Source organism: Mustela lutreola, chromosome X, assembly GCF_030435805.1.
Source record: "Mustela lutreola isolate mMusLut2 chromosome X, mMusLut2.pri, whole genome shotgun sequence".
NCBI classification, from domain to species: domain Eukaryota; kingdom Metazoa; phylum Chordata; class Mammalia; order Carnivora; family Mustelidae; genus Mustela; species Mustela lutreola.
Window position 1 is genome coordinate 4,881,638 of NC_081308.1, and position 27,931 is coordinate 4,909,568.

General features: G+C 49.4%; 1 protein-coding gene across 8 annotated transcripts; it reads right to left on the reverse strand.

Annotated features, from left to right (window-relative positions):
• Positions 1-1,689: 1,689 nt before the first annotated feature.
• PNPLA4 (patatin like phospholipase domain containing 4) lies at positions 1,690-27,931 on the reverse strand. 8 transcript variants are annotated; one of them, XM_059157400.1, is made up of 9 exons: positions 26,554-26,693; positions 24,731-25,765; positions 24,313-24,486; positions 23,322-23,500; positions 22,859-22,953; positions 22,556-22,691; positions 12,123-12,188; positions 2,702-2,854; positions 1,693-1,984 (listed from the first exon to the last, which is right to left on the reverse strand). In XM_059157400.1, exons 2-9 carry the CDS (start codon positions 24,732-24,734, stop codon positions 1,853-1,855), a joined length of 939 nt encoding a protein of 312 aa, XP_059013383.1. In that variant the 5' UTR covers positions 24,735-25,765; positions 26,554-26,693; the 3' UTR covers positions 1,693-1,852. The 8 variants fall into 8 exon arrangements, with proteins under 8 accessions (XP_059013386.1, XP_059013387.1, XP_059013383.1 ...); XM_059157402.1 differs by lacking the exon at positions 26,554-26,693 and having other exon boundaries at positions 24,731-25,241; positions 25,609-26,391; XM_059157401.1 differs by lacking the exon at positions 26,554-26,693 and having other exon boundaries at positions 24,731-25,241; positions 25,598-26,391.

Genomic DNA, 27,931 nt, shown 5'->3' on the forward strand with positions numbered 1-27,931 from the left:
TAGAGCATTATTTAACTTCAAAACCAGATCCAGTTTCCCTAATTGCCCATGGAAACAGGGGGTGACCATAGTTACACAGTAAAGAGGGTTCCTGAAGAGAAAAATAGAAAAACTAATGAAATTTTAAATGACAGATTTGAAAGCATTAGGAAACTGCCCCGACCGGGGACCAGGGACGTATCAGGCTGACAATCACAGGAATTACCCAGCAAACGTATCAGGATCTGGGTCTGTTCGGAGTGCCTGGTTTCTGTCAGTCCAGACGCGTGAGGACGCGCTGTGAGCGGCACAAAGCTCGCGTCGGGACCTGCTCCCCCGGAGAACTCGGTCCAGGACCCCTGGCTCGCAGAAAGCAGCATTGCAGGATGCCGCTACGATTCCCTCACGGCAGAACACGGCTGCTCTGCACGTACCTGTCCGCGAGCTAACCACGGTTTTCCGGGGGAGTAGTGTCCACCAGGACGGTCAGAGACATAAGCAGTGCGTGATTTCACTTTGATGTCTAACAGGCTAACATTTGTTTGTGCTCATGGGGGCGCCCATAAAAATGGGTTGAAATATCCTCCAAATAGGAGAGTCACATAAAATGATAAAAAGGGGGGAAATGTAGCGGACAGACAGATGTGGAACTAAACTGAAGATGTTCATGTCACGTCTGAAGCGACGTGTTAAGATTCAGCTACCTGTTTTCTAGAGGAGCAGGAAATAGACACCCCAAGGACGGTCACTACCGAGGCCCGAGTCTCTGCATAACTCATAAGGAAAGAGGCGATCGGTGGTGGTTATGTGCTAAAAATTGTGTATTTAGAGCTTTTAGGAGCCATAAAACTGATTTAAAGGATGGTTTCAAATGTTAAAAGAGAAATGCATAACAATTAAATGCAGGCAATGAAACCGGTTTGTTTCTAACTGCCTCTTAGTAATTAAGAGTTTATGCTTGGCAAAGCCCCACCAACACAGATTTAAGACTTGAGACAGTGTCCAGGAATTAGTATAAACCCACATCCAAGTCCTCAAAAGTGATAGGATTGCTACTTAGGAAGTGGAAAAGCTAAATCAGTGTAACATGACTTAAAATAATGGATGAGTGGTTATTTTCGATTGAATTCTTCTTTACTGGGCGACCGGGTGGACCTGGTTCTTCTTATGTAGAAGTGTATCTTCTCAGTTCCTAGAGTAGATTTACCCACTACCGAGAGTGATGGGTCAACATCTGATGGTATGTGGCCTGGCTGGAGACAGAGAGAGGAAGCAAGACTTCAGCTGCAAGAGACAGAGATAGAGATATGGGTAAAGAGACAGAGGTATTACGGAGAGCTGAGGGTTTACAAGAGGGAACCCTGAAAGCAGCCTGATAATCATCTTAGCGGGGATGCCGGGGGTGGGCTGCGGTATAAAAAGACTACGGTGGGCAGGAATGCATGTCTGCTGAAAAGTAAGGCAAACCCCCCCAGTGTCCGAATCTGCTGGGCTTCCGGGCTGGCACGTCACATTGTCTGTAGGAAGAACGGCGACCTCCAGTTTCAACATCCCATGCATGGTTCACCCAAATGGCTTACCCTCTAAATTTTCCAAAGGACCTGCCTCTCCCTGGAAAGGACTCCTCCGGACCCGCGTACGTCCTGCCTAATAAAATACCTCTCATTTCCTTGCACAGAAGAAATAATCAGAAATATTACAAAAACTAGTAACAGAGAATCCCAATAGGTTTGTGCTTTTTTGTTTTTTGTTTTGTTTTGTTTTTTTAATGATTTCATTAGAAACCTCCATCAACAACGATGTGGACAAAAATTTAAAAAAAAACAAACAGACGAGTATGCAGTCTTCTCTGCATTATAAACTCGTATGCATTCTATTCAAACCACTTTTCTTTGAGGAGAAACCTAATGGCGTCATCAAAGCCAAGTTGATACAGGGATTCCATTTTCCTCTTGCATGGTGGGAAGAGAGCTTGGTTAAGCCTCACCAGGTTTGCCACGGACAGCTAGAAGAGAACAGATTGAAGGTAGAAGACAGCACAGGTTAACGTCACTGACGATTTCTTACCGTAGATATAAATTTGGGCTTTAGAAAATCAGTTGGAGAAAATGGAACTTTAAAAGGTCTAACTTTAGCCCTAGATGAGCTGCGTGTTTCTCAGCCCCGGCAGTGAGGATGTTTGGGGCCAGACACTTGGCTGTTGTGGGGGCTGCGTGCTGACTCGCAGCGCTCACCCCTATGTACCGGATGCCAGCAGCACCCCCAGAGGAGACAACCACCCATGTCCCCTAGCCGTAACATCGCCTCCTGTCCACAACCACTGGGAGTGGAGGGGAGGGAGCCCATATTTTACCTAAGTTATTCAGTTGAGCTCCAAAGCTTTTGTCCCATATTTTGCCACACTTAACAATCATTTTTAAACAAATGAGCTGATTTAAAATTGCACTGAAAACCTGCCGTATGTTCTCTGTCCTGAGGAAGAGAAGAAAAACAGAGCTTTCCCCAAACAGATAATACAGAGTGAAAGGCTTGTGCACTCACAGTGCATAGGTTCCCCGGGCCCATGGGCATGGGTGACATGACCTGTGTTGTCGACTAGTAAGAAACTATGGCCGAGAAGATGCCATTGGCATATAAAATTATCAATGAGTTTCCAATGTTTCGGAAGCGCGTGGCAATTTTTAGGCGATTATCTGCAAATGTAATGGTGTCTCGGGCTCACCGTGACGTCCTGATTGGCGAGATTCACATAGAGGTCCAGCTGTCCTTTGTCCTGCGGGGAGATGTCCAGGCGTCCGCTGAAGGGTGAGATGGTCACTGTCCGGCCGACGGGAAGGATGGGCAGGCTGTTCGTGAGGCCTCCATCCACCCACGTCTGTGGAAACAAAGACCCCTCGTCAGCGCACGCCAACGTCACGGCGCCTACGAAGAGGAGCACAGACTTTCCAACAGGGAAATTTCCTTCTCCTCGAATCCGTGCCCTGGAAATGCTCTTAAATTACCACCAATCATCACCCATCAGATGGCTGATTTCTGTACAAGTCCGTGCACACATACCATTTACCTATATAATGAGAACCTCACAGAATCGGGAAGCCTCTCCAGCTGCTTATTAATTTTGTAAAACATTTTATTTATTCATGAGAGACAGAAAGATGGAAGCAGGGGCAGTGGGTGAGGCCGACTCCCCCGTGGCCAGGGAGCCCGATGTGGGACTTGATCCCAGGACTCAGGGATCAGGACCTGAGCCGAAGGCAGACTGAGCCCCCTAGGCACCCCTTCTCTAGTTGTTTAAAAGCTTTAGCTGGATTATTGTCCATAAGGAGTACCTAAATGTTTATAACAGTGCATAACACAAGAAGCCATGGAATAAGCTTGGGATGCATCATTAAGTCAAAGTGGAAAGCCACCTTCACAGCTGGTACTGCGTAGACCATCCACCATCACAGGACATTCTGGGTTTATTACAGGCAGTAGAAACTGGCATTTCCTGTCGCAAACTTAAAGGCAAGCTGAGCAACCAGAAATCCTTCTATTTCTAAAGTGGCACCCGTCTTCAAGACAGGAGGTTTCAAAGCCAGAAACAATGGGAAGTATGACATTTATAACAAAACAAAACGAAACAACAAACGCTATTGAACTCCGAAGAGGTTCTGTGTTTTCAGACCCCAATCCAAAGGGGACAGATAGGCAGAGCAGGTAAGAAAAGCTTCCAGAAGCTCCTGGATAACTATGTTAGGAAAAAGGACACAGAAACAGAAATCCTTATGCTACCCATTTCAAAGCAAGTGAACGGACAGCATTGACATCTTCGGGTCTAACAACAGACACGCAGACACACACAACAGAAGTACAAATTCTCCAGGTTGTATCTGTGATGGAAATAACCTTCAGTTGACAGGGAAAAAACACAGTCTGATCACGGTTGAAAACCCCTTTGAACAGAACCTTGAGTGGAGAATTCTGCTACGCTGTTTCCCCTGAACATTTGGAATGCGACGTAGGAAAACCCAAGCTGTTCTGTTCAGCACAAAGGCAGTGCTAGGAGAGAGAAACGAGTTAATACAAAATGCCCTGAACTTGGTTAAAACATACATTTGTTTTGTTCTAAGGTATCTCTCTGTGTGTGTGTGTGTGTGTGTGTGTGTGTGTGTCTGTTATACTCCTTTTTATCGGTAGAGCTAGTGAATGATCAGTCCCTGTACAGTTCACAATGGCTTCGCCCAGCCACTAACTCCCCCCGCCGCCCCGCCAGAGGGAATAAAAGTAGATCCATGAAAAGGGAAAGCATGTTGAAAATTTGTGCATTTTGGTGTCGGAGAAAACAGAAGTAGAGTGGATGATAATACACCAACCTGTGTAACTTGCATATTGTTGCTCTTTCTAACAGAACATAACAGACATCACCATGTAATTACGTTCTATGTCTCATATAGACACATTCGTGTGTGTGTGTGTGTGTGTTCAACACACCCGTGTTCCCATGTGTTTGTGTCTACATATGCTTAAAAACACAGTTCAAAATAAGGGAGATTTGCAATGAGGAGCCCCCCAAATTCTGCTTCCGTGCCTCCTGGTCCCAAAGCCTCCGTTTGTTTTTCTGATTGCTTTGGGCATGGATACGGATTTCTGGCATATGTTCATTGCTAGAGAGGGGGAGAGGAAGAAAAAAAAACCTTCCAAAATCATCGTTCATATTCTCAATGTGACTATATCACCAGTGATCGAAAAGTCTGGGTAGTTTTCATCAAGCGAAATTAGAAATATGTACGGTGTGTCATATGAGCTCATCTGACGCGCTCAACTTAACGGAAGGGAGGCTCATCAGGGCGCAGAATGCTCTCATTTACCACAGGGCTAATGACTGCCGTCTCCGGGAACTGAAAATTAGTTCTCCGAATTTTCCTCACTCTCGTTAGCTTATTCTGATTGGATAAATGATGGTGGAAAACGTATAGCTTATCCAATGTCTTGATTAGATTTGCAGTATTACCAGCTCCGCTAGAACCGTCCTCGATACCAGCTCAGGTTCTCCAAGAGCTCTGGACTGGGTTCCTGATTTACACTCTCAGGAGCTGTATTGTTCCCAAAACCACGCATTCCTGCAGGCATGCGGATTCTAGCAGCATCTCTAGAAACAACGGTTACAGCAGGAAACGTTCCTCACCCCCAAATTAAAAGTGGGGATCTTCTATATCTAGCGTGCTCTGGTTTACAAGCCTGCACTTACATGCCGCTGTCCGTGAATTCGTGGGCAGTTTGCCACAGGTTTCTGCAAGTCCCTTCATCCTTAACCCCTTGTGGGAAGCATTCCGCAAGGCGGTAACTACCGCCATGAGCTTCTGTGATTCCGGAATCTTCTTTGGGGAGAGAAGCAAACTGTGCTGGTGCTTCCCGTGATGGCTTCGTACCACTTCTAAAGGCACAGTGGTAACTGTCCCATCCACACAGGGAAGGTTATGACGTGACAGGACGTGTCCAAGTTTGCCTGACACACGGATGTGCTCGGGAACAGATGAGGAACATGCCCCGAGATTCATAAACTCAGACAATTCTTGGTCCATATCTAAAGGGCGAAAAGCTAAGGAAGGCATCTCTCTTCTAAGGGCCTGTGAATTCATTCTGCAAGGACCTCAGCACATCTGATGTGGACACGGATGAGATACGGATGTTCGTGAGCAAGACGGGATGCAGGGCTGAACTGTCTTCAGGGGTTTTGTTCAGAAAGCAAGTGAGTTCAGAATTCTTTGTCAGGAGAATGAACGCGAAGTTGAAAGCTAGAATTACTGGAAGTGCCATGGCACAGGGCCTCACGGTTTAGGAAACCAACCCCCTGTATGACTTGGTTTATCTTCGAGAATGCCGGCAGATGGGTAGGTCATGCTCGTATCCTCAGTTTTCCCGTCTTACAGGAGAGGAGACGGAGGCTTGCAGGGTTCGTCACGCTAGGTTGCTGCTAGCGTGCTTTTGTAAATAAAGTTTTATTGGCATACAGGCGCGCCCTGTAGGTCACGTTTTGCTGTTGCTGCTTTCCCACGGCAACAGCAAAGCTGAGCGCCCGGGTCAGCAGAGCCTGCCTGCCCCACCTTGCCGCGAGTATCTCCTCGCGGGCGCCTTCTGGAAATTCTGTGCACCACCGTCCTGCGGAGTAGGCACGCGGGAGGTGGGCGGCGGGTCCCCTCACTTGCACGCTTCCTTCTCGCACACGATCAAACAGCCCCGGAGATCAGATCCGTTTCTGGAAGGGGCATCAACGAAGTCCTGACGAATCACTCTGCATTTGCAGGCCTGTCTGATCTTGTGTGATACAGAGGAAGAATCATTATGTCCACGAGAACATGCTCGGTCCTTGCGTCTCAGAATGGAGGTCGTGAGGAGAGACAGAGAGACGAGGAGAGGCCTGGTCTTCACGACATGGGTCAGAATCTCCCTTCTGAAGTGAAGAAACACAAGTGGGAAGGAGAGACCGACGAACTTTCCTCAAGAAAAGGGAGACGGCTGAAAATAAATAAGAAATTTCGGAAGAGGTGGAACAACCCTGCTACTATTTTACTAAAGATTACTGGTACATTGTGTTAATTTTGGAGCTTTTCATTTTTTAGTTAAAAGATGGGGACATTCAATTTTGAGAAAACACGGAGTGTTACATCAAAAATATTCCCTGGAAGACTAATAATGTGTTTTTTCAAAAGGACCATGCAAAAAATTTCAGAATGTTGCTGAAAAAATAAGGTCTTCTCTTTCCGATGAAGTGAGAATCGATGCACAGATTTCCATCCTGCCTGGTGGCTGGTGACCAAGCCTTTGAGGGGACTGAGCCACCTACCCGTGGGAAATGTCTAATCATAAAGAAATAGAAGCCTAAGGTCTGTAGTAACGATTTTATACAAATACACAGTGACGTAGACTATGCCACAGCTCTCCTTCCCACAAATGTCAATAATGAAAGAGTTAATAATCCGTAGCCCATGAAAAATGCTCAATAGACCAGAAGAAGTCAGTGTTAAATTTTCTTCATATAAGTCAAAATATTCCCTGAATTCTATTTCAGACAACGAACAAACAACAAGACCCCCCAGAATTCTGAAGCTTTTCTTGAGATGTGCATCTGTCAGCTCTAGGGATGCTCTTATTCTGTTATTCTGACATTTTAGTCACTTGCCAGTCACAGTGCCATCTCTTAGAAACAAAACAACTTGCTAGTCCAGAGCTCCTCTTGAAAATGCTCATTTGTGTTCCAAACTGATGGCAAGAACCTGTGAAGACGTAGCCTGACAGCATGCATGTCCGGAGGCTATACGTACGGATAGAAACGTCATTAGTAAAAAACACAAGTCTGACCTTCAGTGTGTGTGCATTCTCCGTGTATTCAGCTGTAAATGACTCCCTACCATAAATAAGGTTTTGAAAATGCTCTTAAAAGATGAAGCCAGGAAAAGCTACAAGAACTTTTTTTGTTGTTGTTGTTTACGATTTTGTTTATTTATTTTAGAGAGAGAGCGAGAGCGCTGTCAAACTAGGAGAGGGGCAAGCAGAGCGAGAATCAGACTCCCTGCAGAGTAGGGACCGTGAACTGGGGCTCGATCCCAGGATGCTGGGATCATGGCCTGAGCCAAAGACAGATGCTTAACCGACTGAGCCACCCAGGCGTTCCTATGAGGAGTTATTTTTTTTTTTTTTAATTAGGTTAAAGGAAATAGAGGTCATTCCACTTCAAACAGCTGGTAGACAGGTTCGGAAGGAAATAGACTGTTAGTCAAGCGAATCCTCAGTGTTAACAAAAGTATGACACTTTTAAGTGATTAATAATTGATTTTTAAAATATGAACATTCGGTCCACAAATATATATTAATGAAATCCACGAGGTTCAATACGTCGTTTCTCCCAGATGTAGAACAAGGTGGTCTGTGCGTTGCTTGGGGCCGGCAGGAGCAGAGTCTGCATGTGGCCTTCTTGGTCTCTGCCACACGGGCACTGCTCTGTGTCCCAAGCCTCGACGACGGCCCCAGTGCAAGTCGTCCGTTCCCTCTGCCCTCACTGTGGGCACAACCTCCCTTGCTTCCGAGAAACCACCTCAGCAAACACCCCATTCAGGACCCGAGTTCCACAAAAACTTTAAAACCTGGAACTCGAGAGATGTTTTCAGCCTCATGGAAATTTTTCTGTAATTTAAATCCTAGGAAGAGCTCACACCCACAGCAGGACACTGTGTTTAAAGCACACGTCCCATTTCCTTGAAAATGGAACAGTTCTGGAAAATAACTTGGCCTAGAAACCCTCTAACACCGTGGGAGGCTGTCAGGCTGATGGAGAGTCCAAGATGAGCACAGAGCGAGGCTGCCCTGTTGTTTGGGGTCTGCGTCAATGGACGAGATCTCTGAGGGCACTGTCCGTCCTTGGCTACATGCCCTTTCCTCTTGGTGGACATCAGTAAACCACCAAGGAAAACCGAACGCTGTCAGAAGGCATCAAAATTAAGTAGTTATCATGTGTCTACTATGCACAGATGCGGGTCATCAGGAAGACCTTGTCCTCCTGCCCAAGGTCAGGGGCCTCGGCGCTGGTCTCCATCCTTTTCCCGGCCTGGAGGCCGCATCCCCTGCTGCAGAGCTGCGGCTGGGCTTCCACAGCCATGTCCAAGCGCTCACTCACGTAAGGGGAAACGCAGCTGAGAACAGCTGACCCTTTTAACCACTGCTAGTCGTGAGCTCACAAACCGAAGAAGCAGGAAGATGGAGGGAGATAAGCCGAGGGAGATGGAGGGGCACACTACGCCAACTGGGGCAATTGGCACGGACGGCAGAGACACAGTGGTTGGGGATCCTCCTGGGAAGGCTGCCCCCTTAGTAGCTAGGTGGCCTCGGGGAAGTAACCGAACATCTCTGCACCTGCATATCCTCATCTTTAGATACCAGGGAGTAATCCTTTCTGTTGCCGCTGACAACAACCAGTCACAGCACAAGTTTTACTTCCTTTCCTGGGAAAGAGAAAATGCACAGTGCTGTGCTACAGGTGGCCTCCCCAAATCATTTAGGGCCTTTCTAGCTCACTCTGTGGCCATCTCCAGGCGGTGATTTCTCCGACCTCATGATCCACAACAGCTGCAGTGGTTCCAGTCATTGCATCAAGGTTCCAGGCAGCAGGAAGTAAACAGAGTTAGGTCCCTCTGTAATTCAGCTTATCTGTCTGGCCTGCACTTAGATGTATAGCCACAGCTGGTGATAAGGGAAGCCAGGAAATGTGGCCTTTTAAGCACAGTCCTCCAGGTCCAGCCAAGAGCTGTGACTCCGTTGTAAGGAAGGAAAGAAAAGTTGATGGTGCAGAAAAATAGAAGCCTCTCCCACCTGCACCTGCTTCGTGATACTCTTACCAATACTTCAATGGGCAAGTGTTGAGCATGGTCTCAGGGACAATGTCTGGGACTCGGCTGTGCGGTCCCCTCGAGTCCATCCGCCCTTTCTGAAGTTCCCACCTGGTTATCGTCACGTGCTGTATGGACATCCGCCCTGCCCAGTCACCACCTCTGAGTCCTTGATCACACTGGCAGCTCTCCTGATTGGACTCCCGCACCCCCTTTCATAATGCATAATCTCTAAAACACCTTACCATGGTTTCCCCGGGAGCCATTTCTGTCACTGTTATTATAAATTGAAGCTCTGAAGTAAAACGATGACATTTCAGATCATTATAAAATTAACGTTCCTAAGATAGAATTGATTTTGATGGTATCTGTGTTCAAAATTTACAGCTAAAAGTAAATATGAAATTTTACTCTTATAGCAAGAAAGAAAAGGCTAACTTACTTTAAGTCAACTAATTATGTAACGTCCAATACCTTCCAAACAAAATTTTAGATGACAACGTAGCCCACGCTCCTTGGGAACTGGATCTCCTGCTTTCATGCGCTGAAGTTTAAATCATTTTATGTTGCTCTTAAAAAAATGTATCTTTTGTTTCTAACCAGTCACAGAGAGGGCTTGAGCCTTCTGTACGTACCGTATGCACACTGCTAATCAACAGAGTTCGAGTCACAGTAACGGTCACACTTAGCCTCTGCCTCTTAGTACCTCCACGGCCTTCCCAGTTACTTAATGTCTCTGTCCCTCTCTCTCCTTCCCCGTCCCTTTAGACAGCCGTCCTGGGGCAGAGCAACTGGGGCCCACCATTGAGCAGGGAGCAAAGGACTGGAAAGCCCAGGAGAGCTCCAAGAAAGAAAACCATGAGGACTCGCGAGATCAGAACCCACACAGGTTCCCAGTCACGCGAGGTGAGAGATCCGTACACGTGCTTCCTTCTGTGCGGCGACCGTGCTGGGCCCTCAGAGTGAGTGTGTGAACGGACGAATGAATGAATGACGGATAGCAAGCGTTTTTCATGTACCCACTAGAGACTAAGTACATATTACATACATCATGAAACCAATAAAACGCGTGGCCTTTATTCTCCCACAAGTATGTGCCTGATCTTGGGTGTTAAATCGGTAAGTGTATTTGAGGGCACCCCGGGGTCTCAGTGGGTTAAGCGTCTGCCTTCGGCTCAGGTCATGATCTCAGGGTCCTGGGATGGAGCCCCGCATTGGGCTCTCTGCTCAGTGTGGAGTCGGCTTCCTCCTCTTTCTTCCCTTGCTCATGCAGGCTCTCTCTTTCTCAAAAATAAATAAAATCTTAGGAAAGATACGGTCTTTGACTCTACAATATGTATCTTTGGTATGTGTTAAATGGATGCTGCATTTGATTAGAAATACAGATCTCTGTTATGTGCTAAGTTGATAGTGCATTTGATTATAAAATAATTATAAAATAATTATCAATTATAATATAATTATAAATTATTTCTGGTATGTGTCAAAGAGATGGTGTATGTGACCATAAACACTTAACCCTTATAAGTGTTAAAATGATATTGTGTTTGATTACAAACATGTATCTCTGGCACGTGTAGTTAGTGTATTTCATTGTAAGGAGCTAGTGTATTTCATTATAAAATTGTATCTCTGGGGGCGCCTGGGTGGCTCAGTGGGTTAAGCCGCTGCCTTCGGCTCAGGTCATGATCTCGGGGTCCTGGGATCGAGCCCCACATTGGGCTCTCTGCTCAAGGGGAGCCTGCTTCCCTTCCTCTCTCTCTGCCTGCCTCTCTGGCTACTTGTGATCCCTCTCTCTCTCTCTCTGTCAAATAAATAAATAAATATTTAAAAAAAAATTGTATCTCTGGCCATGTTCCATGATAGCATGTCTGATTATAGGAGTGGGTCCCTGTGCAGGAGCGGGGCGGGTAGGACCGTAAAGGAGCTGCTAAAATACCTTCCCTTGAGGTGCCTGGGGGCTCAGTCGGGCGCGTGGCTGCCTTGGGCTTGGGTCATGATCCCAGGGACCTGGGGAGGAGCCCCGCATCACATCTCGCCCCTGCTCTGCAGGGACTCTGCTTCTCCCTCTGCCCGTCCCCCCGACTCCTGTTCATGCGCGCTCGCTCTCTCTCTCTCTCCTTCTGTCCTTCTCTCTCAAATAGATAACTGAAATCTTTCTAAACAATGAAAAGAAACCCCCTCCCCATAGTGCTGACCAGGAGCAGATTGCAGGGGGTGAGCCCGTGGGTGCTCACCTCTCCCCTCCCCTCCGCAGACCCGCTCCGGCTGTCAGGGGCAGCCCCCTGCAACGCAGACCATCTGACAAGTGCCTGGGTAAGTGACAGGCCTGGCAGGGGAGGGGGTTGCTCCCCAGTGTGGGGCTCCTGTGTGGCGGACCGAGGGGACAGGGCTCCAGCTTTGGTCAGGTGGGTAGGATATGGGGGGCCCTGATGCCTTTTCCCACCTGAGAGCGCAGTTCTGCTAACAGAAGGAGCGCTGAACGGGACTTAATTTTTTTTTTTTTTTAAGTCTTTCAGTCTTTTTTTAGAACAAGGAATGAAGCTTTTAATCAAATGAAAAGAGAAGCTCCCTGATCATTCTGAATCTCGACATCCCGACTGTAAGGTCCCAAGGCCCCTGTACTTGATTTTTTTTTTCCTGTTGCAAACAAAAGTATTATGAAAAAAAATCATATAAGCTGATCTGGAACTACCAGAATCATGATAACATCGGATCCCCTGAAGGAAACCTGGGACTGCAGGAGTCACGGGTAATTCACCGGTTACGAGCGACCGTCACCTGTCCTCTGTACTCCACCGGTTTCAGTCCCGCGTAAATGGGCACGAAGCTACTGGCCAACAGCACCTACGTGAACAAAATAAAGAAACACCTCATAAATGTTGGCATTCGCATGCATCCAACAGATTTGATAGATTGACTCGAAAATGTGGAATTTTAAAAAAACAGAACATCATCCGGGAAGACATGACGTGAGTTCCGTGTATCTCCAGGGCACACAGGACACTGAACTGGAAGACGGCACGTTCCGTATCGGAGACGACCTTGGAGGGACACGGACAGTTCAATTTTCTGCGGCTCCGCGGGCTTCACGCGAGGAAGATCGGGATTTGAATTACAGACAATGGAGTCCCTCCCACAGTAAACTCCGGGTAAGGCTCCGTTCTTGAGTAAGTCCTCATGAGCTAGTCACAGCGCGTGAGCTCAGACTAAAAATCATTCTAACATTGCACCCGTGTGGTCCCGGCTGGCTCAGTCCGTACAGCCTGAGTCTTTGTCTTGGGTCTCATGAGTTTGGGGCCCACACTAGTAGCAGAGTTTACTTAAAAAAAAAAAAAAAAAAAAAAAAAACCAAGAAAGTCAGGGGCTCTCGTATTTTTCCGAGGAGCGGACCGCTCTGGTTTTCACAGCAGAGACCAGCCTGCGGCGTGGGGGTGTTCTAATTTGTCACAGGATGTTGTTAAGGGGAGCGAGACATTTCGTGGGCTAACAACACGGTCTGGAGACGTAATGAGGCAGTGGCAGGTACGGACCCAATTATCTTTTATCTTCCTTTGGGAAAGTCAAAAAAGGTTGCTCTTGAAAATATTACCATTTCTTCCAACGGAAGAAGCTGGGCATTGGGAACCTTTGACATGTACGTGTTTTATTTTCTAGTATAGTTTCCAGATCTCTACTGTTCTGTTTGGTAGACAGAAGACACTGAACATTTAAGCTATAATCTTCCAGTTAGTAAGCGACGATGGTATGGCTGTTCACTGTGAAGGATTTCCTGAGATTTGGGGGCGGGGCATATAGTATTCAGAAATGGGTTATGGCCCCAAAACTGATGTGTAAATCAAGTATGTAGAATTGTTGAGAACTCAGAGGCCATTTCCTCCAAAGAAACGGTATTGTAGGTATGTTTTCTGAGGTTAACTCCCAAAGGTCAATTTATTCTGAACTGTGAGTAAACAAAAGATCTGGTTTGCCCGCAACATGCGCTTTCTATGGGAAATGTCCTCTGGGTTGTCACCTGCCACAGCTGAAGCCCACTCGGGCCTCCATCCTGTCCTGCAAGCTGGCCCAGGACTCCCTAGCTATGCAACGGCTCCTGCTGGCTCCTCGCCGCCCAAAGCTGCCGAAGGGAAAGGCTGTGTGTCTCCTGCACCGTCAGTCAGCCCTTCCCAGGGTTGATCCTCGACAGATGGCCGTTGTCATCTCCCCTCCCCCTCTGGTGCTTCCCCGCCAGTCTGACCCGCAGGAGAAATGAGGCTTCTCCCGTGTGGTTGGGGGCACGTCGAGGACAGACAGAGAGGGCCTCACAGCACCGGGCTCCTGCCAGGGGGCCCAGAAGCATGTAGGGCGTCAGATTTGTGTGGTCGCAAATTCACTGGTACCCTAGCACAACGAAGGACTCCAGCGGGAATGGGGGGAGGGAATGACACGGGTCACGCACCTCCGTGGTCCCAGGCTGCTGCTGGGTGCCGGAAGAGCTACCTAGTTAGTGCAGAAAGAAAAGCCAGGTATCAAGGACTGCGGGATGTGGAACGCAGGGCATCAAACCAAAGCACCAGGGCAACCTCGCGTGAGATGGGTGCCCGGTCTGCAGAGAAGAGTGAGTGTCGACAAGCCCGTCGTGAGGCATTCCTCTCGGCACGAGTGGCCCAGCGTGCAAAGCAGCAAAGCAGGAGGGGGCGCGCGCTCTGCCTTGGCGGGACAGTGCCTCCCAAGCCCGCGGGGGACGACAGGACAGAGGCCAACCTCCTGAGTTCCAAAGCATCAGCAGTTGGGTGCTTTTCAGAGAAAGGCCATTCAGCGTGCGGGCCCTGCGTTCGCCCTGACTAAATCTGGCTCTGCCAGCCATCGGCTACTCCTTTCAAAAAACAATTACAGACCCTCGGTATGTTTTGTGGGCACACTGTGGCCACTTAATGACGTTATTTGGCAAAACGCCCCATCGCACTGTGGCAATAACGGACACAGTTTGTGGATCGCGCGCGTACTGGGAAATGGCACTACTTAACGCTCTTTAAAGAACCGAAGGCGCTCTGTAAGCATAGTGATTTATTTCATTATGCTGCATAATTATATCTGCCCTGCAAAAAAACAAAAAACAATCACTACCATTAGAATCAGAATTATGTGTATTTCCTCCCCCACCCCGTGTCAGAGTATAATGTGAAGTTCAGAAGTTAATGCTTGGAACACTTTTGCGGCATTTGGTTGAAAAATACTATTCAATTACTTTCCTACAGATAAGAACAGTTCCCGTCCTCGCTGATAGGAAGAGCTCACCCAATGGGAAGATGCCTGCCGCTCCTCTAAATCAATGTATTTACTCTGCCATCCATCACTTGCCTTGACATACGCTGCTGGTTCGTGGGTCAAACTATGTTTGGTGGGAAAATTAGCTTCCACAGTTAAGAACAAAGTGGCTTTTCTTATTCCTGTGCGGTCTGCTTCTGGCCATTTTATGGCAAGCAAAGAGGATTTTCTAAGGAAAGAGACAAGCGCTCATATTCTTAGGCGGGAGGCGTACACGCGTCCTTCTGCTGTGTCTTACCGCATCGTTTTTCCAGGGAGAGTTTTCTCAGTCTCAGGCCCTGGAGAGCAGAGGTTCTTAGCAAAGGGAGGGAGTGTCTTCATTTAGCGATGTCTGGAGACAGTACTGTATGTCACACGTGTGTGTGTGTGTGTGTGTGTGTGTGTGTGTGTGTGTGTGTTGGGAGGGTGGTAGGTACTACTGGCGTCCAGTGGGGAGAGCCCACAGATCCTTCTACACATGCTGTTGTGCACAGGACACCCACCACAGAGAAGCAGAGGACCCCAATATCAGGGGTGCCGTAGCTAACAACCCTGAGGCAGAAACTGGAGTCTGGCCATTCACGGCCCGTCCCAGGGCCCCGCGCCTTAAGCGATGCGTGGATTTGCTTTGTCTCCTTCTTACTAAATACACAATGATGAAGATAAGTCAGTCACTTCCTGCGGCAACTGTGTCAACGCTGCCAAGTGCATATGCAATCCACATTCTGACGAGCTCTTTTCATTTCACATTTTATAGAAAAGGGGTGTTTAGAAAATTATGTGGCCTGGCTTCCTCGGAGAATAAATTCCCCACAAGTTCCGTTTATGCCTGAAGTTTGCGACGGAGTTTAATGAGGATCTGGCTGTTTATTCAGAACCTGCTGGCGTAGTTGAAATGCAAAGACGGATTCAAATTTATCTTCCCCGGTCTTCTCAAGAAAATGACCATCTTAAATTCAGGCCTTACTTCACCTTCAGAAGGCTCCATGGGAGAAGATCTTGCTATCAGAGCATTCTCGCTATGTGCGCAGAAATCTAGAACATCCTAGCAACGGAGACAGAGTTGTTCTTCTTAAGGGGAACACGGGGGAAAAGCCTTTCTGGGAATACAGATCAGGGAGCTTTCACTTGGGTGAAAAGACCAGCTCAGACCACTCATGTCCATCAGCTTGAAACCTGAAGAACTCAGTGACTGATCCTAATTCAGACAAGTGGCCGGCACCAGCGCTCCACGGCACAGATAATTTCAACATAATTTCTGCTCAGCTGTGCAAGTGACTTACGAGTTTCTTATAAACAAAGGATTTACCTCCCTAATCACACTTGGCTGAAGGCTAATATTAAAATGTGCTTGGATTTCCTGATCGCATCTTTCCTTGCGAAGACAAATAGCGCAGACATCAGGCGATAATGTGTAAAGGGGCTCACAAGGAAAGGACTTGACACAGACCCATGGCACACAGGAAAAGAGTCAGAAGAGCCAGGGTCCCTGAGTTGGTAGGTACTCAAAGGACCTGAGGAAGCACTTCCATGGACGTGATCTCCGCCTCAGACTGTGGGATAGATGGCACAGCGTGGATTCCAACTTACAAAGAAACCAAGGGACGGAGAAGTTGTGCCAACGATCCCCAAGAGACCAAGGGATAGAGAAGTTCTGCCAACGATCCCCAAGAGACCAAGGGATGGAGAAGTTCTGGCAACGATCACCAAGAGACCAAGGAACAAAGACGTTGTACCAATGATCCAATCACACTCCACGCAACACAAGGGCTAAGCTCTTCCATCACCAAAGCACCATTGCCTCTGCAAAATGGGGCCTCGATTTGGTACTCATCTGTCGAAAACAACCGACCCACAGCCATAAATGATCAGCGGACTTCATCCTCCAAGGGAACACTATTTTCATCCGCCCCTCAACTCACTCCCCTCCCCCGAAAAAAGTGCGGCAACCAAAATGAGTCTCTCTGGTTGAGGAGAACAAAAAGTGAGGCCTTTGCAGGAGGGGGGCCTCTTGGGGGCTCCGGTCTAAGTATATAAAGGGATTCTCCGGGGTGGGGGGTTCATCTCTTCCTTGTGTGGTAGCCAGATCACATGATTCTCCCTTTCTTCGATCAGTCACAACAGAGGAGCAGGGGCGGACTTGACAGAAGTAAATTCTGGACAAAATAATATGTGAAGACCACATGCCTGCCTTGCAGTGGGAGAGAATGGGGCGGAAACACCACCGCTACCAGCCCTGACGGTCTCAGTCTTATCCAGGCTGCTCTAACAAAATACTATAAACTGCGGGACTTACAAACAACACCACAGTTCTGGGGACGGTAGAGCCCAAGAACCCAGCCTCAGCAGGTCTGGTGTCTGGTGAGAGCCCACTTCCCATCTTCTTCACTGTGTCCTCTTGTGACCGAAGGGGCAAGAATGCTCTCTGGGATCTCTTTATAAGGTAAGGATGCTCTTCCCGTTCATGAGCGTTCTGTCCTCGTAATCTCGTCATCTCCCAAAGGCCCGACCTGCTAATACCATCTCGTGGGGGTTAGGTTCAACCCACACTTTGGTGATAGAAACATTCAAAACATAGCATTCCACTCCTGGCTCCCCCGAATTCATGTCCTCCTTTTGTGCAAAATCCATTCAATCCCTCCCAACAGCCCCCAAAAGGTCTTCATTTGTTCTAGCAGCAACTCAAAGTTTAAAGTTCCAAGTCTCCCTGAAATGTCATCTCAGTCAACCCCGGCGAGCCCCGAGGTACCCTCCATGCGGAGGCAATCTGCTCTCCCGCTGTGAGCCTGTGAGATCCCGGTGTTCTGTGCTTCTAAAATCAGCAGTGAGGAGGCACAGGATAGACATTCCCCTTCCAAAAGGGAGAACTGGGGAAGCAGAAGGAGGGGACACGTTCAGAGCAGGTCCGAAGTGCAAGGGGTTAAACGCCCTTCGACCTTCAGTCTGGACGATAATCGTCCTTGGTGTGCCGTGCGGCCCTGCAGGCCCATGGCGGCGGGTCCTGCCCCGGATGCTCTGCTGGGCAGGGGAGGTGCCCCACCTCTGAGTGTCCTGCCAGAAGCTCCCCAGAGCTTTCCTCGTGTCTGGGGTCTCCACGGCCATGGCTCCGAGCGGAGGAGGGTTGTCCGGTGAGTGGAGAGCGTGTGTCTCTAGTCGTCCTTGTACTCTGGGCTTCTCCGGAGAGGGGCAGCCCTGAGGACGTCTGCAGTGGCTCATGGGTCATACTTCCATCGTCTTGGACAGTCGCTGTGGCTTCTCGCTGGGTGGCCGGCCGCCTCCTCATCACGTGGCCGTGGGCCGCCCCTTCCAGCTCCGTTCTGAAGACACAGTCCCTGTTCAGGAAGGACAGGCTGAGAACGGGCCAAGTCTTTCAGCTCGACCTTGCTTTTGATAAGAGATTCCACCTCGAAGGCCTTTCTCGCTTCTTGCATTTCACACAAGCAGGCAAGAGACGCCAGGCAGCATCTTCAACACTCTGCTTAGACTGCAGCCTCGTCAAATACCCATTTTTATCTCTCGCAGATTCCATCTTCCAGAAAACACTGGAAGCCTTCACGGATCCCCCACAGGAGGGAGGGCCTTTAGTCCAGTGTCCAGGACCACGTCCTTGTTTCTGTCGGAGACCTCATGACCCCCAGTCCTACCGCCATTCCGCTCATGGGCCCTTCGGGAGTCCCTGAGAAGACGAAGCCGTCTCTGCAGCTCACGTCTCTCTTGTGCAAGTCCTCTGCACACGTGCCTCTCAAGGTCCCCTCACGGTGTCGTGGGCTCTTTCCAGCACGCGCCTCTCCCAGCCTCTGTCCGCTACCCGCTTCACAGCGTCCCCACGTCTCAGTGCCGCTTTTCTTAGTCCCTCTGGGATGCTGCTGCAAAACACAGACGCGTGGCTTCCAAACAACAGGGACTGATTCTTCATGTTGCTAGACGCTAGGACGTCCAAGGTCACGGTGCCAGCACATTCCATGCCTGCAGACAGCGTGCTTCTCACCATGTCCTCCCAAGGCAGAAAGATCTTTGGACCACATAATTGGTCAACACAAGTTCTAAGAGAATATTCAGCGATCATTGCAGATATCAGAGGAAAGACTGACCTTTTATGCAAAAATAAGCAAAGTTGATACAATGTAAGTGGGAGTCCTCACACAAGAGCACATTTATAAAAGGAAGCCAGTGGTCAAAGGATGCAAAATCCTATGCCAAAAGGTGGTAAAACCAGGTAATGATCCATTTCCCGAGATACTGTACAGGTAGGTCAGCCCACTAGTCATGAGCACAGAGGATAAGGTAGGGGCAGGAGAACCACTTGGGCAGGAAAGGCTGACTCCCGCTCCGCAGAGAGCCGGCTGGCACACTTGACATCTCATGACCGGCTCACACCGGCATGCCAACCAGTCACGCGTGTGGCTTAGCACCTGACCTGTTTACTACTTGCTGAATACAGGCTGTGACCAACAGCCAGAAACGCGCTTCTGCTTGCTTTATTCATTGTTCTCCCTGGTAACACAGGTTGGGTTATTGCGTCCATCTCACAGCTGGGAAAACTGCGGCTTGAACATCATTCGCACTGGAGGGCACCGTCAGGAAGTGACAGACCTAGATGCGGTACTGAGAGACGCACATAAAACACGCAGTAGTGCAGAAGACCACCCACGCGCAGACGTGCACACACAAAGGACTGGACACACGTACACATATATACATGTGCACACACGCTTTAACATATAGAGACACCCCGTTTGGAATTAAAGGTGGCCGTCACCTGGTGGGTAATGAATAGCCCAGCGTTAAGAAAAAAATAAAAACACTAGTTAGAAAAGGAATAAACAAGTTAATGATAAAACGGGAATAAAATGCAACTTGCTGGTTGGAATCCGTAGTACTCAGTACTCCCGGCTCCTTCACCAGCGGCCAACGGACACCTGACGTCCTCTACCCTCTGGTTTTCGTCTCCGTCTCTCGGCCTCTGTCAGCGTTTGTCTCTCTCACCTCCAGAATCTCCGAACACTGGGAAGGACACCCAAGGCTGTGTGCGGAGGGCCAGGTGTGCAAAGCTGCCAAGAGACCCAAGTGCGCACCGTGGTGCTGCTTCCCCGCTTGGCTCCGGGGCCTCCCGTCTCCCCCGGAAGGGAGGGAGCGGAAGGGCCGGCAGGCGGCTTGCTCCGGACCCTCCCCACTGCCCGAGGCGGTCAGCACGGCCAGCCTGCTGCGTGGCTCCTCACTGGCCATCCGCCACTGGCCTCCTCGCTGCTCAGAGCACAGAAGCTCACGATGTCCCCGCCACGAGGGAGTCTGCTCTCTTTCCTCTCTATGCCTTCTCCTCTCAGTCCCCACCTGGTCTTACTGTGGAACTAACTGCTTCTTCGTATTCCTGGGACGGGTCTCCGACATGTCCTAGCCACGGCCTGCCGTCAAGGATCCGTCCATCCTTCCAACTTCTAGTTCTGAAAAAGGTTAGCGCATTTTGCTCAATGTTTAAAATGCTTCTTGTATAACCTAGGATAAATGTTAATTATTCAATTATTCTCCTTACAAGATATTACACATTTGTGTCAACCGTTTCTCTTCCGTTCAGTGAACTCAAGTAATTACACCAATTCTCTGAATAGTTATTATCCAAAACAAAGGAAATTGAAAAAAAAATAATGTTTACTTACTGCAGTAGTTTGCTATTGCTGCTGTAACAAATTACTACAAACTTAGAGGCTCAAAATAACAAACACAAAATCTGTTACTACATAGTCTCGAGATCAGCTGTCTCGTGCAGCTACAACCCAGGTATCGGCAGGCCTGCATTCCCTCCGGGAGGCTGTAGGGGACAGTGCTTCCTGCTGGGGCACTTAAGTCCCCTTTGTTTTGCTGGCCGTCAGAGGGGACGGCCCACAGCGCCCACTACCTCTGCGCTCTACCAGCCTGAGAGCTGGGAACTGCAAACGTGCCTGGCATCCAGGAACGATCTCCATTTCCAAGGACTTACGGATTTATTTGGACCCACCCAGATAATCCAGGGTCATCTCACCATTTCAGGATCTTTACCTCGATCATGTCTACAAAATGCTTTTTGCCGTGGGAGGTGGCATGTCCACAGGTGCCGGAGATTACAGAGTGGACATCTCTGGAGGCCACGATTCAGCCAAGCACATTGTCATATGAAAGGAAGTGAGAGTGGGCTAGTAGATCCAGCACGGGATGTCACCGAGCAGAACGCTGGACAGCTGGTCGGTGGTCGCAGCCGGGCCACTGACCAGCTCAGTCATTTTGTAAAGATCCCTCAACATGTAGGATCCGGATGTTTCCTTCTTTTTCTTTCTTCTCTTTTTTTAAGTAGGTTGCACCTCCATTGTGGATCTCAGTGAGGGGCCTGAACTCACAGCCATGATCAAGAGTTGGATGCTACAGGCTCCTGGATGGCTGAGTTGGTTAAGGGACTGCCTTTGGCTCAGGTCATGGTCTCAGGGTCCTGGGATCAAGCCCCGCATCGGGCTCCCTGCTCAGTGGGGTGCCTGCTTCTCCCTGTCTCTGCTCATGCTCTCTGCTGTCTCTCTCAGATTAAAAAAATAAAATCTTTAAAAAAAAAAAAAAAAAAAGAGTTGGACGCTTTATCCGCCAAGCCACCCAGGCACCCCTTCGTTTGTTCCCAGGGAGGCCACTGTCACAGATGCCAGCTCGGTTCATCTACCTACCCATTCCCATTGTCAGGCACGGGGGCTGTCACAATGGACAAAACAGAGCAACTGCTGCCCGCTGGGAGCTTACACTCATGCGAGGAAAGACTGGCGATAAACACTGAGTATGTAAGGCAGTAAACGACACAGCACATGAACGGTGACGGTAAGTCAGGAGGGTTACAGCTTGTACGTCTGCACCGGATTCCAGCAAAGTGCCTATTTTCTGCGATGGAGAGACTGTTCATTTGTAAGTGCAAGAGTGGCTTAGTCAGCACACCGAGTAAAAATATTCTAATCTCTGAAGTCACAAAGTGATTTGACTTGTCAGTTCAGCATTTCAGGTTATATCATTCACACGGTGGAACTCCAACCGTTAGACTCGACAGTAAAAATCAATGCGTTTATCACGTAATTCGGGCAGAAGTTTCCCCACTTACCCTCAATCCATCGCCCACCGCTGTGTCCAAATACGCATTCTTCACATGGTGTGAAGCCGGCCGTGACTCCCACCAAAGGGAAAACAGAAAAAACGGCCCGGCTTTTGTAAGAAAAGTGCACTCTTTCCAATTTACAAATATTTGATGTATTACCTTAGCAAGCACAGTGTTATTTGCACCTGTAGCCAAAGTATTTCCCAGAGATGATAAATTCGCAACCGAGCAACTTTCCAATGTGTCCGGGTAGAAAAGGCATGAAAACGGAATGGGAAGATGAAACGGAACGCCAGATGGGGACGTCAAGAGACCCAGGGTCCAGAATGCCTCCCACAGCCGGTTGGTATGACCCTGGTCATACCGTCACGTAAAATCTCTCCACCCGTATCCTCTCTTTAAAAGAAGACAGCCGTCAAAGGGCAGGAATCACAGCTGCTCTCCCTGATGTACAGACGGCCTGCGCAGGACTGAGTAAGACCGCACAGGAACGAAGTCTTCCAGGAACGGGGAGATCCCAGCGACGTCATGCAAGGCACTGAGTACCACTGTGCTCCCCGGCCGCACGGGCGACCCGCCTCCCAGGGGCTCGTGGGTGAACAGCAATCACGGGGAAAGCAGGGACCCAGTACGGGACGTCTCCGGGGCCTCCGAGGTGGCCTCTGAGGGACGCCAGTTAAGCCACTCACCACCCCCATCACTGATGGAGCCCTCATCGTGTCACAGGCGTGATAGGAAACCTTCCTTCTAAAGAACACGGTGATGCCCATGGCCTGGGGGAAGGAATTAAGTCCTTGCTGAATCCCTCAGCCGTGAGATGCGGCTGTGTTACCTTAATGAGGTCCTCCCTGGAGCGAAAGCTGGACACCAGGTAATTTTCTCTGGTTTTGGTGTTGGTGATGGATACGTGCAGGCGGCTGTGGGCCAGCTCATGAGCGTTGGAAGGGAGAATCCGCTCCATTCCGCTTCTAAAGGAGAAAAAGTGGCCTGCGTTACTCACCTTGAATTATTGAACGCCTTGTAAATATTTTAGAAGGGAGAACGCTGCCCCGAGCGTGCCGCAGTTTACACAGAGTGTCCTCAGCCGTCTGTCCGCACGCGCTTTGAGGGAAATGGTCTCTATTCATGTATGTACCTCAGTCGGGCCATGAAATCGTAGCCGGGTGTCACCGCCCCAAAAGACTGCCTTCGGGTTTCTTCGGCAAACTCGTAGGTAAATTCATTACATTCCTGAGAAAGAAAACAAATACGTGAACCTCTGATTTGTAGAGAAAGAGAAAATTCCTTCTTTTTCCAGAATTCTCTGGCCATCCCACAAGGCGCCTGGAGCCCACATCTTCTAAACCCAACACTCAGCCTTCGGCGTCCCTTTGCTTCACAGCTGCGTGAGTCCCCACCCGACCCGTCCTCACCCCACTATGCTTAGTCCCCCGGCAAGCTAGGCGGCTCCCAAATCCAGTTTTCCCCCCACCTTTCTTTTTAAACCATCTCGAAGGGCTTTGCCCACATCTGGGAAATTCTTGACGGCTCAGTTCTGATTCTCATTTAGCACGTGTCTTCAGCACAACTGACCCCCTCTCCCGTGGCAATTCTGTGACCTCTGACACAGTCTGATGGCAGCGGTTCTGATTACTAAGGACGATAGCGGTGACCAAGAGAGGAGTCGTGACGATGATCGGTCTTGGGTATTGGGAGCCTCCGAGTGGTGAGGAGGGTGGACACGTACTGTGCTGGGACTCCCTGATGCAGATTCTGGAAGCTCTTGTAACCCTGGGAGGTGGATATGATACCCCACTTGACGAGTCAGAAGACCAAGGCCTGGGAAGATTAAACATCTTTCCCAACAGCTCATCAAAACTCGTCCAGAGTCAGGGTCTGAATCCAGGCCTCTCTTTCCTTTATTAACTCCCGCACAACACAACCTGTACTGCGCCCTCGGCACTGGGGCTCGGGTACCATGAAGTACCAAGAGGTCCTGCCCCCATGAGACCGAGGACTGCCTCGTGTGTAGATCCAAGAACACGACGAGGGGGCCTTGAAAGTGCAATAAGCCGAATCAAGCTCCCCTCCCCCAACGATGGCTACATTCTAGTCTCTGGATCCTGTGACGGTTTCCTTACAGGACCAAAGGGATGTTGCAGAAGTGAGTGAAAGATTTTGAGACGGGAGGTTATTCTGGCTTATCCAGGCGAGTCCGGGATCATCGCAAGGACCCCTGTAAGTGAAAGAGAGAGGCTCGAGTGTCACAGCCAGAGACGGAGACGGGAAGATACTGCGCTTCAGGCTTAAAGACGGAAGAAGGGCCACGCGCGCAGGCATGCAGGCTGCCCGCAGAAACCGTAAAGGGCAAGGAAACAGATTCTCCTCCGGAGCCCCCAGGGGGAGCACTGCCTGGCTGAGAATTTGGTTTTAGCCCAGGAAGACCCTTCCAGAATATGACCTCCAGAAATCTAAGACGATAATTGTGTGTTGTTTTAAGCCACGGAGTTTGTGGTCATTCAGTGTAAAGAGCAAGAGAGATACTACACAGTGGGCGTCAGCCAAGGCTTCCCTCCAGGGAGACAGCTAGGCTAAGACCTACCATGTGAGGAGGAGGGGGATTGGAGATGGGGCAGAAGAGGAAGACTGGCAGGGGCAGCTGGGAGCACGAGCCGGCAAGGGCCACTGGCCTGAAAGTCCGCGAGCCACTGGAGAACCAAGTCGCAGGGGCTCCCGGGAGGCAGCCCAAGAAGTCTGGATCCTGTCCTAAGTCCAAACAGAGCCCTGTGGGTGGCAGGGGAGGGGAGGGGGAGTAAGACAGCCGGATTTGTGTTTGTGAGGTGGTGGTTTCTGGTCGTGAGTGGACACAGGGCTGCTGTCGGGACGCTGCCCCCAAGATGTGTGCTCCTTTTACCAGGCCACACTGCCCACTTAATGTACTTTCTTGTATTAATTTTACTTACACACACACACACACACGCACACAATCCCCTGACCGCACTGGAACCTGATTAAGCAGCGGACTTACTCATCTTTGTGCTCTCTGCTGTATGTCTCACACCGTGCCTTGCAGATTACGGGCTGACAAAAGGCCGGCGGCACTGAGCTGTTCCATACGGTCGTCTAAATTTGCCTGCCTCCCAAAATACATCCGGCATCAGGTGCTCCTCTTAATTATACATGCATAAACTCAGAACTAGATTAATTACTCACGTATTTGTCACAACACCGCAAAGCTCGAGGAACCATCCGCAAGAGCTGAGCTAACACGGATGTGAGTAAGTAGAAAACAGTTTGCTAAAAAAACTCAAAGCAATGGTGTATTTCAGATGCTAACAACAAAAGAAATAAAATAAACTTAAGTCAATGGGCTGAAAATTAATTTTGACAAAGGAGAAATGAGGATCGTGCAGGTAAAGACGCAGAATCATTTCATACCTTCCAGTGTGAGCACCCCGTACGTCCTGCTCCTTTACGCACCCAAGAGCCCACCCAATCTCACCCACACAGCTAGACAGTACAGCAGGGTCTTGGATTCACTGAAAAAAGATACAAGAACAGGTAATCTGGCTTGAATATGATATCAAGTCTCAGATCCAAAGGAACCATCTGTGTCTGAACACCACAGATTGTCAGTTAAGTGGCTATATCGTGGCAGTATTTCTGAGTCACGTTACTTGTTAATCACACTTAATACAGTTCTAAATCTGAAGATTGAAAACCAAATCTGTTCAAGTGCAAAGCTGAGGATTTGCCCCACGTCAAGGAAAGATGGCACTGAGGAGAACACAACCCCTTCGGTGTCCCTGGCCTCAAGAGTTCTGGAAAGGAACTAGCTTGCAAATCCAGCTCCTATGGTCCTGCTAGCTTGGGGGTGGGGGGGTTGTGTTCACACCTTACATCTACCTTCACTGCTTTCAGGTTCTCGTTCTGTGCGATCTGTACGGCACCGCATCCGTTCTCTGGTTTCCCAGAACGCAACGTGCAGAGACAGGAAGAAAACCTAAGTGGGTTCTTGTAGGACTGGCTTCAAATCCAGTGTTTCCTACGTAAGCAGCTCATCCTAGGTGATGAGAACAAGAGTCTGAAGGTTTCAAGTTTTGTAGTTTTGACATTTTAAATGGGACTTAAATTTATGCTCGGGCACACACGTGTTCGTTATTGAGTTGTTGTTCAAAGCCACTAGAGTGTGTAAGTCACGAGTGAATAGGATTTTCGGCACCTCTAGAAGAAGACAGTTCTCCCAGTCAGCAAATGCAGGATTGCTGTCTAGAAGCAGAAAGCATTTTTACAACATAGATGGCATTCAGTGGAATACCTAATGAAGGTTAATCTTCATTACTTCTGGAGAGACTGCTTAGAATTCACAGGTTTTTAACCGGGAGAATGAAAAATAAAATCTCTCCATCATTCTGATGAATAGAAATTCTTGGTCTACATTTTCCTTTAGACACCTGTTTGTAAACGGGAGGGAACAAAGCATTATCGGCCCTGTGTTCCGGGTCTTGAAAACAGGGCTGGTTGTTCTCATGATGAGATAAAGAAGACATATCCTTTGCTTGAACGAAACAGAGAGCTGGGACCTTAAGACTAAATAGACACCCAAGGTGGGCGGGGGGGGGGTGGGGTGAGGGGGAGGCATTTTATTTCCTTGTCTCATTTCGGAAATAATCTTTCCGAAATCCAAGAGACAGGTGCATAATGATTAATTTTTGAAAGAAAACTTAACCTTTTGTGTTAGCCAGGCAAAGGATTATTTCTCTGCAGCTCACTTGGTGGGGGTAGCCTTCATGTCGGTGTCCGGGTGTTAGTTTGCTGGTGAGGAATGCAGCCCGGTTACAAGTTCATTACCTCGATTTTTTCTGGTGCGGTCAGCAGCACGGAAGCCACCAAGGATCCCGCAGAAGCCCCTGCAAAGGCCTTGACAGCCTTCAGGAGCTTCTGGCCGTGTCTACAAAGTGCAGATGCTGCCCCCAAGTGGTAAATGCCCAGGAATCCGCATGCTGCAAAGGACAAGTTGATGTGCTTCATTCTAGCTGCAAAAAAATAAAAATTAAAATTAAAAATTAAAATTAAAAATCCCCCAAACAAAAACAAACAAACAGAAAAGGCTGTCAGTCCGTACAGTTTATTGCACATGCTGTGTTGTCTCATGCCTCATCCTTCCAAGATTTTGTTTTAATACAAATGTTCTGTGCTCCACACAGTACCGTCCGTGAAAATCTCGTTCAATATCAACATGTTCAAGGAAACTTTTTTTTTAAACCCTCTCATCTTGGCCCAATACAGCTGTATTAATATTAAAAAAGGGCAGTGCCCTATGTCTTCATCACATAGACTGTGCAAATCAGCTATTTGATGCACCTGGCGAGAAACCGATCACTAGGTTACATGTGGCAGGCCTCTGGTGTTTTTGTTGTTGATGAGGTTTTTTGAACTTCTTGGGGGACGGCTACTGTTGGGAAGGTGGATTGCTACACAGTAGCGAGTTGTAAACAAAGTAGCAAGTTGCAAACACGCGAGCTCGCGGCGAGTGCATTACCGCATCTCAGAAGCCCCTGCCTCTCTGGCCCCACGCTCGCGTTGCAGGCACCCGTGTGGATAGTGAAGGACCCCCAAACTCAAAGGAACACACAACAATGATGCCCCGGTTCTCGAGACAGACAGAGGTCACGGCCGGCAAGGGCACTGGAAGGCCCCGAGGCAGGTTATTCGCGGCAGGCGCCCACTCGTGATCAGTTAAACGATGCAAGTGTTTTCCCGGAGGCTCCGTGGGCCGGTGGGGCACAGGTGCACGCCATCGCGCAGCCGCAGAGCGGCTCACCTGCCCCCCCCCGCCCCGGGGTCTCGCCCCCACCCCTCCCCCACGCCGGGGCGCTCAGCCCGGGCCTCGAGTCCGGGGGCCTTAAGACGTTCGTTGGGCTCGGGAGTAGCCGAGCCCCGGTTTGGGTTTCGTTTGGGCAGAGTGGACTGGAGTGGGGGCGCTCAGCGTCCAGGCGCAGCACGCGCAGGCCCCGCATCCCTCTGGGGGCCTGGGGACCTGGTGGGCGGGGGCGGGGGGCGCCGCCGCAGCAACCCGGGGGCCGCAGAACGGCTGCGGCCCGCCCACCTCCGGGAGAGACCTGTGCGGACCAGAGCCCGCCCCGTGCCCGCCCAGCGCTCCGCCCTACCAATGCATCTCTGAGGCACCTCCATGTTGAAAGCACCCCCCAACCCGGAAGGCGGAGCC

Bases quoted from the DNA above. Each gene is read 5' to 3' on its own strand.
- PNPLA4 (XM_059157400.1), bottom strand. The intron at 22,954-23,321 runs GTCACAGAATTG...TTTCTTTCTCAG, and splicing joins GCCATCAGACTGTGTCAGAG to GAATGTAATGAATTTACCTA. The intron at 1,985-2,701 runs GTGAGCCCGAGA...GTTCTCTTCTAG, and splicing joins TCGCCAATCAGGACGTCACG to CTGTCCGTGGCAAACCTGGT.